Genomic DNA, 15966 nt, shown 5'->3' with positions numbered 1-15966 from the left:
ACTGTGGTGACTGCAGCCATGAAAATAAAAAACGCTTACTCCTTGGAAGACAAGTTATGACCAACCTAGGTAGCATATTCAAAAGCAGAGACATTACTTTGCCAACAAAGGTCCGTCTAGTCAGGGCTATGGTTTTTCCTGTGGTCATGTATGATGTGAGAGTTGGACTGTGAAGAAGGCTGAGCGCCGAAGAATTGATGCTTTTGAACTGTGGTGTTGGAGGAGACTCTTGAGAGTCCCTTGGACTGCAAAGAGAGCCAACCAATCCATGCTAAAGGAGATCAGCCCTGGGATTTCTTTGGAGGGAATGATGCTGAAGCTGAAACTCCAGTACTTTGGCCACCTCATGTGAAGAGTTGACTCATTGGAAAAGACTGTGATGCTGGGAGGGGTTGGGGGCAGGAGGAGAAGGGGACGCCAGAGGATGAGATGGCTGACTCGATGGACTTGAGTCTCAGTGAACTCCGGGAGTTGGTGATGGACAGGGAGGCCTGGCGTGCTGCGATTCATGGGGTCGTGAAGAGTCGGACACGACTGAGGAATTGAACAGAACTGAACTGAACTGAGACCTGTATTTGTGGATAAAAGGAGAAAAAGTTCTTAAAACAAATAAAATGAAATTATTATCTTAAAGGAAATAGTTTTATGATGTCCAGGTAAGTGAATTTGGAAAGATTACACTAAAGCAATACTGGTTAATTCAAATTGCTTTAAAAGTGATTATTTGCTGTATTACTCAAGGAAAAAAAAACCAGGGCTCTGTGACAACCTAGAGGAGTGGGATGGATTGGGAGGTGGGAGGGAGGTTCAAGAGGGAGGGGAAATATATATATACATGTATGACTGATCAATGTGATGTATGGCAGAAGCCAACACAATATTGTAAAGCAATTATCCTTTAATTAAAAATAAGTAAAATTTTAAAAAGCGATTAAGGGGCATACCCAATAGAATTCTGACTCTCCAATATTCTTACCTGCTTCATTTGTGCGGATCATTCGAGATGGAGTGCTTGGGTCTCCAGTCCCAATTGGATTGGTGGCCACCACTCTGAATTCATATTCTACCCAGGGATTCAGCTCCACCGCCATAGCTGACTCCATGTCCCCTGTTATGATTTCTGGGACTATGGAGAGGAAGGAAATTTCATGTCATTAGGTGAACTTTATTTTCTTGGGCTCCAAAATCACAGCAAATTGTGACTGCAGCCATGAAATTAAAAGACACTTCCTCCTTGGAAGGAAAATTATGAGCAATTAGACAGCATATTGAAAAGCAGAGACATTACTTTGCCGACAAAATTTCATCTAGTCAAAGCTGTGGTTTTTCAAGTAGTCACATATGGATGCGAGAGTTGGCCCATAAAGAAAGCTGAGTGCCAAAGAATTGATGTTTTTCAACTGTGGTGTTGGAGAAGACTCTTGAGAGTCCATTGAACAGCAAAGAAATCAATCCAGTCAATCCTAAAGAAAATCAGCCCTGAACATTCATTGGAAGGACTGATGCTAAAGCTGAAGCTCCAATACTTTGGCCATCTGATGCAAATAACTGATTCACTGGAAAATACCCTGATGCTGGGAGGGATTGGCGGCAGGAGAAGGGGATGACAGAGGATGAGATGGCTGGAGAACATCACTGACTCTGGACATGAGTTTGAGCAAGCTCCAGGAGTTGGTCATGGACAGGGAAGTGTGGTGTGCTGCAGTCCATGGGTCGCAAAGAATTGGACACAACTGAGAAACTGAACTGAATTGAACTGAGGTGAACTAGAAATGCTTATAGATTGCAATCAAAGATATTAGGCCCTGACAGACATGACAAGCTTCTGCATATACCCTTATATCACGTGGTCATGTGTCACTTCCAGTCTCATCAGTAAAACAAAAATCAGTCTTCAGAAGTAAGCAGTAGCACATGTCAAAGTCTGTTATAGTTAGAATTCTTTCATCTCATCTTTACGTATAGATTGACACAACACTACTTGCCATTTTCTACACTAAAATCTTTTTTGTCAACCCTTAAACCCCAGAGAAGATGCCAACCAGTGCTTCAATTTAAGCAAACAGTTCTTGTATTTCTAGGGAAATTTCTTGAGCAGTTTGCCTCTCCCAGTTCTGCCAAACATGCTCAGCCACTTGGCAGTTCCAAGCAGTGGTTTAAGAATATATCTCTCTAATTTAAAAACTCCAGTTTGTGGTTTCCAAGTGGAAGCTCTGAACTCTCCTTGGAGTGACTTTTGTACTACATTTAGATTTTTATTAAAACATAAAACTGTGTGTCAATATAATTACCACATAGTAAAGCATTTTTACATAGTGTTTATGCTCTATCTGGGACTGCTTTTCTTGTTCCCTCTTCTCTGCTGTCTAGGAAATACTTCTGGAAGAACATTTGTTCCAGAGGTGAAAGTGCGGAAAGTGCAAAACCTCCCTATGAAGTGCAAACATCCTCTGAATTTATAGCTGCCCTGATTCTGTTTAAGCATGGCAGGGCAGTGTTGGGGAGGGGAGAGGCTTTGGATTTGATGACTCTGTAGACTTTTACTACAAGGTGAAATAAAATGCATCTTGCATTTCCCATGAAAATCTCTCTTGAAATGCAACAAGAGAATGTTACTAAATAATCAGTTCAGTGAAAGGTGAATGCTCAGAGCATAGGCAGTGTGGGCTGCCTGACCCATCTCACAGCCCTACAGAGCTGACTTTTTAAAGCAATGAAGTGAAAACATGAAAAAAATGTCTGTCCTCTTTTGCTGCACTGGCAAATGAGCAACATCCCTGAAGTCTGAGTGGTAGAGGATTAAGGCCACTGTTCAGTACACCATTTGGCAGAATTCTGAGCTGTGTCTGCCAAACATAAAGGTGGGAAGAAGAGATACCAAGACACTCAGCTCTCTCGAGACCCAAGAACAAACTGATTCACCAATACTTGCCTTGGGTCCATCAGGACCTTCTGTTTCATTGACTTCTGTTTAATGTCAGTCACTCCAAATAACTCCGGACATAGAGGTCATTCCTCATCCTTTACTCTAATCCCTATAGAACTCTGTCTGTCTCAATTGCCATCCTTCCCTAACATTTAAAAGCCTTGAACTGAACTAAACCCTTATTGCATTAGCAAAAGGATACAAAGATAAACAAGATGCTATACCTGATCTCCACACCCCACACCCCATGCTCATAGTCTGGGTGAAAAGACCAGAGGGAACCACAATACCACATATAATAAACATCAAACTCATGAAAAAAAAAAGCCTGTGACTATGATCTTTGGAGTTCATAATCCATCACTAGCAAAATCCCCTTGTTCGCATCCTTCTTCCATCAACTTGCTTCGAACGTTTTACTCCAGGAGAAAACTGAGTCCCCTCTGAGGCAACTTCATGCCTCTCAAGGGGTAGCCCTCTTAAAATACTGTATAGAAGAGTAACCAGTCCAGCTCAGTTGTGTCTCTCTCCTACCAGCTGCCTTCCCCTGCCAAGGTCTCTAATACAGGCATGCAGATATTTTTCCACTTAAAAACAAAACAAAATTCTTTTAAATTTTTCTTGCCTTCCAACCTTCACCCATTCTCTGTTTCTTTTACAGCAAAGCTTCTTGAGACTTATTAATATTTGTCCCTTATTTGCTGTCTCCATTTATTCTCTTTTAATTCACTCTTGAAACTTCCTGAGTGGCACAGAGGTAAAGAATCTCCCTGCCAAAGCAGGAGATGCAGGAGACATAGGTTTGATCCCTGGGTGGGGAAGATCCCCTGGAGGAGGGAATGGCTACCCACTCGAGTATTCTTAACTGGAAAATTCCATGGACAGAGGAGCCTGGCAGGCTACAGTTCATGGGGTCACAAAGAGTCAGACCTGACTGAACACACACACACACACACACACACACACACACACACTCACTCTCGGACTCACTGCAGTTAGGCTCTCACCTCCAGCAATCCACTGCTCCCGTCGAGATCACCAGTGGCCTCCAATTCTAGAACACTGTGCTCACGTCTCTGTTCCTTATTTTATTTGTTCCAACATCATGCTTCGACACAGTTAATCATTCTCTGCTCTTTGAAATGCATTTCAAAACTTCCGCTCCTCTTGTTTCCAATTATGCCTCTTCAGTCTGCGTTGCTACTTTCTTTTTATCTTCCAGATGCACCACAGTTCTACTAACTGCCTTTTCTTTTTTATTGTACTCTAAGGTGATCGTATCCAGTCTCACGGTTCTAAATGCCTTCTGTATGCTGATGGCTGTAACATTTTCAGCTATGAACTTCCTCCCTAGACTCCAAATTCATATGCCCTATAATCTATTAAACATTTCCATTTAGATAGAGTTAATCTTAATTTCCTCCCCTACTTCTGCAGTATTCCTTATTCGGTGAATGAAAATTGCTATATCCCAAACTTTGAGACATCCTGTATTTCCACATTTTTTCTCTTGTCCTACTCCAATTCATAAGCAAATTATGACATCTCTGACTTCAGAGTGTTTTGACTTTTTCACTTCCACTTGCAGTAAGACTTCTTAAAATAGTTGTCTACATTAACTTTTCCCCCATTTTCTCTTGAGCCAATTCTTATGAGTCTTTAGTCCTTAAAATTTTACTATATCTTCTAGTATCAAGCTCATGAATGACCTCTGGTTTGTGTAAATCAATGATCAATTCTCATTTCCTCATAATAGTTGCCAAATCAGAAACATTTGACCCAGTTGATTACTTTCTCTTCCTTGCTAGATTTTATTCTTTTGTCTGTCAGGATATCACATTGTCTTTTTCTAAAACTAAATGGCTGCTTACTCTCTATATCTTTTGGTTTAATCCTCTTTTCTACAACCTCTTACTATGGGAATGCTTGAGGGCTCAATTTTCATACTCCTGTTTTCTTTGTTTTATGCTTATATCCTTGGAGAGTGCATGCAGTCTTATGGCATTAAATGCAACTTATATGCCAATAATTTCCTAATTTATATCTTCATTCTAAACCTCACTCTTAAACTCTAGTCTCATACATCTAGGTGTCCTTTGATCTCCCTAAAGTCCTAGTCTCCAAGTACGGTTATACAGGGGTTAGGATTTCGACATACTAATTTTGGGTAAACACAAGTCAGTCCAAAACAGGCAGGTAGTGATTTAAAATATTTTAAAATTTAAATATATTTTTAATACACTTGATGTACAACACTATGTTAGATTTCAGGTGTATTACATAATGATTTGACCTTTGAGTACATTCTGAAATGACTGCCATAGTATGTCTAGTAACCATGTGTCCCCAAACAAATATATTACAATATTACTAACCATACTGTTACTCTTACGCTGTATATTACATGCTTGTAACTTGTTTATTTATAATTGGAGGTTTGTACCTCTTAATCTCCTTCACTTACTTTACATCCCCCAACCATAACCTTCTGATAACACCAGTCTATTCTCTATATCTAAGAGTCTGTTTTCATTTTGTTTTGTTTGTTTGTTTGTTTGGTGAATTTCACATATAAGTGAGATCATGTGGTATTTGATTATTTCGTTAGCATAAGACCCACCAAACCCATCCATGTTATCAAATGGCAAGATTCCATTTTTATTATAGCTAAGCAATATTCCATTGTGTGTGTGTGTGTACCGAATATTCATTATCCATCTATCAATGAACACTTACATTGCTTCTGTATCTTGGCTATTGTAAATAATGCTTCAATGGATATTGGAATGCATACATCTTTTTGAGCTAGTGTTTTTACTTTATTTGGATAAATACCCCAAAGTAGGATTGCTGGATTGTTTAGTAATTCAACTTCTGAATTCTTTTGAGAAAGTTATTACTGTTTCCATAGTGGCTATACCAACTTACGTTCCTATGAAGAGTGCACAAGATTTTCCTTTTTTCCATATGCTCATCAGCATTTCTTATTTATTGCCTTTTCACTGAAAACAATTCTCATAGGTGTGAGGTAATAGCTCATTGCAGTTTTGACATGCATTTCTCTGTGATTAGTGATGATGAGCATCTTTTCATGTGTCTGTGCCCATCTCTATGTCTTCTTTGGAAAAATGTCTATTCAGATCCTCTGCCTATTTTTTAATTAAGTTTAACATTGTTGATGATGAGTTGTATGAGTTCTTTCTATATTTTGTATATTAACCCCTTATTAGATGTATGATTTGCAAATATCTTCAAATATTTCAATAAACTACCTTTTTGTTTTGTTGATATTTTCCTTTGCTATGCTAAAGTTTTTAGTTTGATGTAGTACCATTTGTTTATTTTTTGCTTTTGTTGCCCTTACCTGAGAAGATAGATCCCCAAAAATATTGTCTCATGATGAAGAGCATATTATATTTTCTTCTAGGAATTTTATGGTTTCATTTAAGTCTTTAATCCATTTTGAGTTAATTTTTTTGAATATAGTGTGAGAAAGTAGTCCAATTTGATTCTTTTGTATGAAGCTGTTCAGTTTTCCAAGCATTATTTACTGAAAAAGTTTTTCTTTCCCCATTTTATATTCATATCATTTATCATAGATTAATTGACCATATGTGTATGGGTTTATTTCTGGGCTCTCATTTCCATACTATTTTGATTACTGTAGCTTGGAAGTACATTTCAAAATCAAGGAACATGATACCCCAGCTTTTTGTTTTCTTGTTCAATTGTTTAGGCTATTTGGACGTTTTGTGTTTCCATACAAATTTTGGAAGTTATTTGTTCTAGATCTATGAAAAATGCCATTGGTATTTTGATAGATACTGGATTGAATCTGTAGATTGCCTTAGGTAGTTTGGTTATTTTAACAATATTAATTCTTTCATTAAATCATTTTCTATGTATAGTATAGTATTATGTCATTTGAAAACTGAGTTTTACATCCTTACCAATTTGGATTCCTTACATTTATTTTTTTGCTTGATTGTTATGGCTAGAACTTCCATAAAGGTGGTATAAGTGGCATTCTTGGTTTGTTCCTGATCTTAGAGGAGATGCTTTCAGATTTCCACCACTGAATTTGATGTTAGCTGTGGGTTTGTCATATATAGATTTTACTATGTTGAGGCATATTTCCTCTATAGCTATTTTGTTGAGAATTTTTGTCATAAATTAATGTTGAATTTTGTCAAAAGCCTTTCTGTACCTATTTTGATGATTATATGACTTCTATTCTTCAATTTTTTAATGTGTTATATATCACAAGGATTGATATGGGAATATTGGATCATCTGTGCATTCCTGGTATAAATCCCACTTGATTTTGGTGTGTGATTCTATTTATGCATTGTTCAATTCAGCTTGTTAATATTATGTTGAGGATTTTTGAATGTTTTCATCAGTGATATTGGCATATATTTTTCTTTTCTGTATTTTTTTTTTATCTAGTTTTAAAATCAAGGTGATGCTTCCCTCACAGAGTGATTTTGGAAGTGTCTTTATCTCTCAATTTTTTAGATAGTTTGAGAATAATAGGTGTTAACACTCCTTTAAATTTTTGGACTTCTGAGGCATTAGTGGTAAAGACCTGCCAGCCAGTGCAGGAGACATAAGAGACATGGGTTTGATCCCTGGGTTGAGAGGATCCCCTGGAGGAGGGCATGGCAACCACTCCAGTATTCTTGCTTGGAGAATCTCATGAACAGAGGAACCTGGCAGGTTACAGTCCATAGGGTCACAAGAGTCAGACATAAGTGAAGTGACTTACTTAGCATGCAAGTATGAACATACATCAGCAGACCAATGCATTTTTTTTTAAAAAAAAATTATTTTATTTATTTTTTGGCTCTGCAGGCTCTTAGTTTCTTGATCAGGGATCTAACCCACAGCTTCTGCACTGGAAGTGTGGACTCTTAACCACTGGACAGCCTGGGAAGTCTCCAGCCTCTAGCTATTTAGTAGTATATTGTTTACCATCCATGTGTTTGTGTTTTTTTGCAATTTTTATCTTGTAGTTGATTTCTTATCTTAAGTCATTGTAGTTGGAAAAGTGCTCAGTATAATTTAATTCTTCAAAAATTTGTGCTGTGGTCTAGCATGTGGTTTATCCTGGCGAATAATATATGTGTGCTTCAAGAGAATGTGTTTTCTGCTATTTTGGATGGAATGCTCTGTAGATATCAATGAATCCACATGGTGTAATGTATCATTTAAGGACAGTGTTTCCTATTGACTTCCTGTCTGGAAGCTGAGTCCATTAATACAAGTAAAATCTTAAAATCCTCACTACTATTGTGTTATTGCCAAGTTTTCCTTTATTTTGCTAACATAGGCTTTATGTATACAAGTGTTCCTGTGTTGTATTTGTGTGTATATATATATATATTTATATTTATAATTGTTATATTTTCTTTTTGGATTGATCTCTTCAATAGTATAAAATATCTTTGTTTGTCTCTTGTTACAGTCTTTGCTTTAAAGTCTATTTTGTCTAACATAAGTGTTGATACCACAGCTTTCTTTTTGTTTCAGAGTGCATAGAATACTTTTTTCCAGTATGAAAAGGCAAAAAGTTATGACACTGAAAGATGAACTCCCCAGATCGGTAGTGCCAAATACACTAACTGGAGAAGAGTGGAGAAATAACTCCAGAAAGAATGAAGAGGCTGAGCCAAAGCAAAAACAATGCCCAACTGTGGATGTGACTGGTGATGGAAGTAAAGTTTGATGCTGCAAAGAACAATATTGTATAGGCATCTGGAATGTTAGGTCCATGGATCAAGGTAAATTGGAAGTGGTCAAACAGGAGATGGCAACAGTGAACATTGACATTTTAGGAATCAGCGAAATAAAATGGAGGGGAATGGGTGAATTTAACTCAGATGACCGTTACACATACTACTGTGGGCAAGAATCCCTTAGAAAAAATGGAGTAGCCTTCATAGTAAAAAAAAAAAAAAAAAATGAGTTCAAAATGCAGTACCTGAGTGCAATCTCAAAAATGACAGAATGATCCCTGTTCATTTGCAAGGCAAACCCCTCAGTATCACAGTAATCCAAGTCTATGCTCCAACCACTAACTCCAAAGAAGCTGAAGTTGAACAGTTCTATGAAGACCAACAAGACCTTCTAGAACTAACACTAAAAAAAAAAAAAAAAAATGTCTTTACAAGATAGGGAAATGGAATGCAAAAGTAGGAAGTCAAGAGATACATGGAGTAGCAGGTAAGTTTGGCCTTAGAGTACAAAATGAAGCAGGGCAAAGGCTAACAGAGTTTTGCCAGGGAAATACTTTGATTATAGCAAAAACCCTCTTCCTAAAACACAAGAGATGATTTTACACATGGACATTAGCAGTTGGTCAATATCAAAATTAAACTGACTCTATTCTTTGCAGCTGAAGATGGAGAAACTTTATACAGTCAACAAAAACAAGACCAGGACCTGACTGTGGATAAGATAATGAACTCGTTATTGCAAAATTCAGGCTTAAAGAAAGTAGGGAAAACCACGAGACCATTCAGGTATGATCTAAATCAGAACTGTTATAATTATACAGTGGAAGGGACTTCCTTGGTGGCTCAGATGGTAAAGCATCTGTCTACAATGTGGGAGACCCAGGTTCGATCCCTGGGTTGGGAAGATCCTCTGGAGAAGGAAATGGCAACCCACTCCAGTACTCTTGCCTGGAAAATCCCATGGATGGAGGAGACTGATAGGCTACAGTCCATGGGGTTGCAAAGAGTCAGACATGACTGAGCAACTTCACTTCATACAGTGGAAGTGACAAATAGATTCAAGGGATTAGATCTGATAGACACAGTGCCTGAAGAACTATGGACAAAGGTTCGTAACATTGTACAAGGGGCAGTGATCAAAATTATCCCCAAGAAAAAGAAATGCAAAAAGGCAAAATGGTTGTCTGAGGAGGCCTTAGAAATAGCTGAGAAAAGAAGAGAAGCTAAAGGCAAAGGAGAAAAGGAAAGATATATCCATCTGAATGCATAGTTCCAAAGAATAGCAAGGAGAGATAAGAAAGCCTTTCTCAGTGATCAGTGCAAAAAAGTAGAGGGAAAAGTAAAATGGGAAAGACTAGAGATCTCTTCAAGAAAATTAGAGATACCAAAGGAATATTTCATGCAAAGATGGACACAATAAAGGACAGAAATTGTATGGACATAAAAGAATCAAAATATATTACAAAGAGGTGGCAAGAATACACAGAAGAATTAAATAAAAAAGATCTTAATGACCCAGATAACCATGATGGTATGACCACTCACCTAGAGCCAAACATCTTGGAGTGTGAAGTCAAGTGGACCTTATGAAGCATCACCACGAATAAAGCTAATGGAGGTAATGGAATTCCAGCTGAGCCTTTTCAAATCCTAAAAGATGATAGTATTAAGGTGCTTCACTCAATATGCCAGGAAATTTGGCAAACTCAGCAGTGACCACAGGACTGGAAAAAGTCAGTTTCCATTCCAATCCCAAAGAAAGGCAATGCCAAAGAATGTTCAAACTACCACACAATTGCACTCATCTCACATGCTAGCAGAATAATGCTCAAAATTCTCCAAGCTAGGCTTCAACAGTACATGAACTGAGAAATTCCATATGTAGAAGCTGGATTTAGAAAAGGCAGAGGAACCAGAGACAAAATTGCCAACATCCATCGGATCATAGAAAAAGGAAGATAATTCCAGAAAAACATCTACTTCTGCTTCATTGACTAAGCTAAAGCCTTTGACTGTGTAGATCACAACAATCTGTGCAAAATTCTTCAAGAGATGGGAATACCAGACCACCTTACCTGCTTCCTAAGAAATCTGTATGTAGGTTAAAAAACAACAGTTAGAACCAGATAGAGAACAAAGGAGTACGTCAAGACTGTATATTGTCACCCTGCTTATTTAACTTCTATGCAGAGTACTTCATGTGAAATTCCCAGCTGGATGAAGCACAAGCTGGAATCAAGCTTTCTGGGAGAGTATCAATAACCTCAGATATGCAGATGACACCACCCCTATGGTAGAAAGCAAAGAGGGACTAAAGAGCCTCTTGATGGAAGAGAGGAGAGAGAAGAAGCTAGTTTAAAACTCACCATTCAAAACACGAAGGTCATGGCATCCAGTCCCATCACTTCATGGCAAATAGACAGGGAAACAATGAAGACAGTGAAAGACTTTATTTTCTTGGACTCCAAAATCATTGCAGATGGTGACAGCAGCCATGAATTAAAAGACGCTTCCTGCTTGGAAGGAAAGCTATGACAAGCCTAGACAGCATATTAAAAAGCAGAGACATTACTTTGCCAGCAAAGGTCTGTCTAGTCAAAGCTATTTTTCCAGTAGTCATGTGTGGGTGTGAGAGTTGGACCGTAAAGAAAGGTGAGCACCAAAAATTGATGCTTTTGAATTGTGGTGTTGGAGAAAATTCTTGAGAGTCCCTTGGACTGCAAGGAGAGCCAACCAGTCCATCCTAGAAATCAGTCTTGAATACTCAGTGGAAGGACTGATGCTAAAGCTGAAGCTACAATACTTTGGCCACCTGATGATCAAATAACTGACTCATGGAAAAGACCACGATCCTAGGAAAAATTGAAGCCAGCAGAAGTGGACAACAGAGGATGAGGTGGTTGGATGGCATCACTGAATCAATGGACAAGAGTTTCAGCAACCTCCAGGAGTTGGTGATGTACAGGGAAGCCTGGTGTGCTGCAGTCTATGGGGTCACAAAGAGTTGGATATTACTGAGTGTCTGAACTGAACTGACCTGACCTTTTTCCATCCCCCCATTTTCAATTTGTTTCTGTAGAACGGATATGAGTCTCTTGTCAGTATCATATATACGTTCCTTGTTTTCTCATTCATTCACTGTATTTCCTTTGATTGGAGCATTAATCTATTTAAATTTATAATGATTATTGATAAGTATGGAGTTATTATATGGTTTCTTGTTTTCTGGTTGTTTCCACAGTTCTTTTTTGTTCTCTTCTTTTCTCTCTTGTGATTTGATGACTATTTTTAGGTTTATATTTGGATTTCTGTCACATTTTTGTGTGTATTTCTTGTAAATTTTTGATGTGTGATTATCATGATGTTCATATATAAATATATAACTGTATATATGTACATATATATATATATATACAGTTTTATATACTATATATATAATTAAATTGGTCATCTCTTAAGTTTAAATGCATTTTAACAACTCTGCATTTTTATTCCCTCTAATGTTTAATGTGATTGACATCATTTTTACCTTTTGTTTTGTGTGTCCCTTAACAACTTAGTGTTTTCATAAAAGATTTAACTATTTTTGTCTTCAACCTTCCTACTAGGTTTATATGTGATTCAAAGTCACTCAAAGTGTTAGTTGCTCAGTCATGTCTGACTCTTTGCGATCACATGGACTGTAACTTACCAAGCTCCTCAGTCCATTTAATTCCCTGGGCAAGAATAATGGAGAGGGTTGCCATTCCCTTCTCCAGAAAACAGTGAAAGTGAAAGTCACTCAGTTGTGTCCAGCTCTTTGCGATCCCATGGACTATACAGCCGATCAAATTCTCCAGGCCAGAATACTGGAGTGGGTAGCCTTTCCTTTCCTAGGGGAGCTTTCCAGCCCAAGGATTGAACCCACGTCTCCCTCATGGCAGGTGGATTCTTTACCAGCTGAGCCACTACGGAACCCTGAGAATACTGGAGTGGGTATCCTATCCTTTCTCCAGGGGATCTTCCCAACCCAAGAATTGCCCAGGATCTCCTGCATTGCAGGCAGATTCTTTAGCACCTGAACTACCAGGGAAGCCCCCCTTCTCCAGGTGATCTTTCCAATCCAGGGATTGGATCCTGGTCTGAATTGTAGGTGGATTCTTTACTGCCTGAGCCAACAGGGAAGCCAAACTTATACATGGTTAGTCTACTACTTTTAAGTTTTTTTGTGTGTTTTAAGGTTTTGTGTTTGCCTTTACTACTGAGATTTTCCTTTGTATACTTTTAATATTTCTCAATCAGTTAGTCAGTTCAGATGCTTCACACTCAAGGATGTCTGGCTTTAGGTGAGTGAAAATATATTTTTATTGTGACAATTCATATTTCTAATTGTGGTCTTTTCTACTTTGAGTTATCCCTTTAACATTCCTTGTAAAGCTGGTTTGGTGGTGCCGAACTATTTTAAGTTCTGCTTGTCTGTAAATCTCCTTATCTCTCCTTCACATTTTATTGAGGTCCCCTTTTAGGTAGAGTATTCTAGGTTGTACATTTTTTTTCCTTTCATCATTTTGAATACATCATGCCACTTCTTACCTGCAATATTTCTGCCCAGAAGTCAGCTTCTTTTATTATGTGGATTCTTTTGTAATATGTTTTTCTCTGACTAATTTTAAAATTATCTGTTTATCTTTAATGTCAACATTTAATTATGATGTGTCTTGGTTTCAGATTCTTTGGGTAGATCTTACTTGGGATGCTCTGTGCTTCTGGAAGCCTGCCATTTGTTCCCATTACCAGCTTAGGGAAGTTTTCTGCTATTATTTCTTTAAATGAATTATCTGACCCTTTCTCTCTTCTTTTTCTGGGACCTCTAAATGTGAATGTTAGTAAACTTGGTGTTGTCCCAGAGGTCTCTTAAACTGTCTTTAAAATTATTTTTTCCTTTTTTTCAACTTTGGTAATTTTCACTACTCTGTCTTTAGTTTGATGATTTGTTACTGTGTATTATCTAATATGGCATTGATTTTTTCTTGTATATTTATTTTAGTTATTGTATTTTTCAGCTCTGTTTGGACTTTTTAATATTTTCTATTTCTTTGTTAAAAATATCACTATGTTCATGCACGTTCTTCTGAGTTTAGTGAGCATCTCTGTGAAGAGTACCTTGAATTTCTTACCAAGTAGATTGCTTATCTCCACTTCGTTCAGTTCTTTTTCTAAGATTTTATAAGATTTTGTCTTGTTCCTTGTATCATATTCCTGTCTTCTTATTTTGTCTATTGGTTTATTTATTTCTATATGTTACACAGGTCAGTTACATTCCCTGTCATTGAGAAGTGATCTCAATGTAGGAGATGCCCCCGAGGGCCCAGCAGCACACCCCCCTCAGGTCACTGGAGTATATGATCTAGGGGTATGCCTATTTGGGCTGCATGGACCCATTCATTGTGGTAGAGCTGACTACTGGGTGTTCTCTGGTAGGCCAGACTGGCTCCCAGTCTCTTTGCCTGTCAAGTACTGCCTCATGACTCCTGGGCTGCTGAGAGAAGGGCAAAGTTTTGAAGTGGTTAGCTGCTCAGTCCAAGAGGGCCCTGAGCTGGTGTTAGCTTCATGGTGGGCAGGTAGTCCCTCACCACTAATAATCTAGAGCAAGGACTCCAAAATATCACTTGCCAGTGTCAATGTGCTGCAGTAGAATGAGCTCCCCAAAATGACTGTGGCCAGTGTCTAAATCTCTAAGGGGAGACTCTGTTGCCTCTGGCTTTTCTAGGAGGCTCTCCAAGATCAGAGTGCCTGACCCAGAATCCTTTAAAATTACTGCCTCTTCACTGGGACTTGAATGGTTGAGCTTTTGTGCATGCCCTTTGCAAGTGGAGTCCTTGTTCCTAGAGCCCCTCCTGCTCTCTGAATGCAAATTCAGCTAGCCTTCAAAGACAGAAGTTCTAGGGACTCTTTTCTGATACAGGATGCCTAGGATGGGGAGCCTGCTATAGGGATTGGGATCTTTGCTACTTGGGGAGAACCTCTGCAACTGTGATCACCCTCCCATTTGTGGGTTGCATACCTGGGGTTGTGGGTCTCAACTACACTGTGTCTCTGTCCTCCCTCCCCATCTCTGTTGTGGTTTCTTCTTTACATCTCCAGTTGCAGAAAATCTCTTCTGCTAGTATTAAAATCATTATATAGATACTTTGGAGAAGGTGATGGCACCCCACTCCAGTACTCTTGCCTGGACAATCCCATGGACAGAGGAGCCTGGTAGGCTGCAGTCCATGGGGTTGCGAAGAGTCAGACACGACTGAGCGACTTCACTTTCACTTTTCACTTTCATGCATTGGAGAAGGAAATGGGAACCCACTCCAGTGTTCTTGCCTGGAGAATCCCAGGGACGAGGGAGCCTGGTCAGCTGCCGTCTATGGGGTCACACTGAGTCGGACACGACTGAAGTGACTTAGCAGCATAGATACTTACTCTGTAAATAGTTGTAGTTTTGGTATGCCTGCAGAAAGTGGTGAGTTAAGAATCTTCCTACTTGGCCGTCTTTACTACATGTGTGCATACTTAGTCGCTCAGTCATGTCTGACTCCTTGAAACCCCATGGACTATAGCCTGACAGACTCCTCTGTCCAATACAATTCTCCAAGCAAGAATAGTGGAGTGGGTTGCCATTTCCTACTCCAGAGGAATCTTCCTGACCCAGTTATTGAATCCACATCTCCTACATTGGCAGGAGCACTGAGTCACCTGGGAAGCATCTTCACCACACATATCCTGAAATTTTAAACAGAGTGGTCAGTATAAACATCATTAAGTAAGTACATTTAAGTGAACTGATTGAAGTTTGGATTTAGTTATGCCAGTATTTAGAAGAAAGCATCCCACGCAGAAGGAATAAGTAGTACAGAAGTATTAGAAGAATTATATGCAGAACATAAGAAGACTAGTGAGTCAGGAGCAGAGCAAGCTTTAGGGAGAATGGTAGAAGATGAGTTTGTAGAGAGATGGAAGGAACAAAGTCATACGGGATTTGGGCTTCCATCCTAAGACAAATGAATTGATAGTGGGGAATTGGTACTCTGTTATCTTTTAATAGATTAGCTCTAAGTTATGTTGAAAATAGGAAGTAGTTAAGGTTAAATGAAACCATAAGGTTGGTGTAATGATCTGATTAGATTACTGTCTTTATAAGAGGAGGCACTGGAAAACTTGTCTCCTCACTCCTCTCTGCCAGGTGAGCACACACCAAGAAAGCTAGTCTCTGTAAGCCAGGGGGACCATCCTTGCCAGGAATCAAACTGAACTGGCCTGACACCTACATCTTGG

The 15966-nt window shown here is 38.8% G+C and overlaps 1 protein-coding gene across 4 annotated transcripts in view; it reads right to left on the bottom strand.

Moving 5' to 3' along the window:
- CNTN5 (contactin 5) overlaps positions 1-15966 on the bottom strand; it is a 1679852-nt gene that overhangs the window by 78002 nt on the left and 1585884 nt on the right. For all 4 annotated transcript variants that reach the window (XM_027563907.1, XM_027563903.1, XM_027563906.1 and 1 more), the window contains one exon: positions 977-1126. In XM_027563907.1, coding sequence (XP_027419708.1) covers positions 977-1126 — 150 coding nt within the window. The remainder of the gene's footprint in view (positions 1-976; positions 1127-15966) is intronic.

This window comes from Bos indicus x Bos taurus, chromosome 15 (genome assembly GCF_003369695.1).
Source record: "Bos indicus x Bos taurus breed Angus x Brahman F1 hybrid chromosome 15, Bos_hybrid_MaternalHap_v2.0, whole genome shotgun sequence".
NCBI lineage: Eukaryota > Metazoa > Chordata > Mammalia > Artiodactyla > Bovidae > Bos > Bos indicus x Bos taurus.
This window is presented reverse-complemented; position numbering and strand designations above follow the sequence as displayed.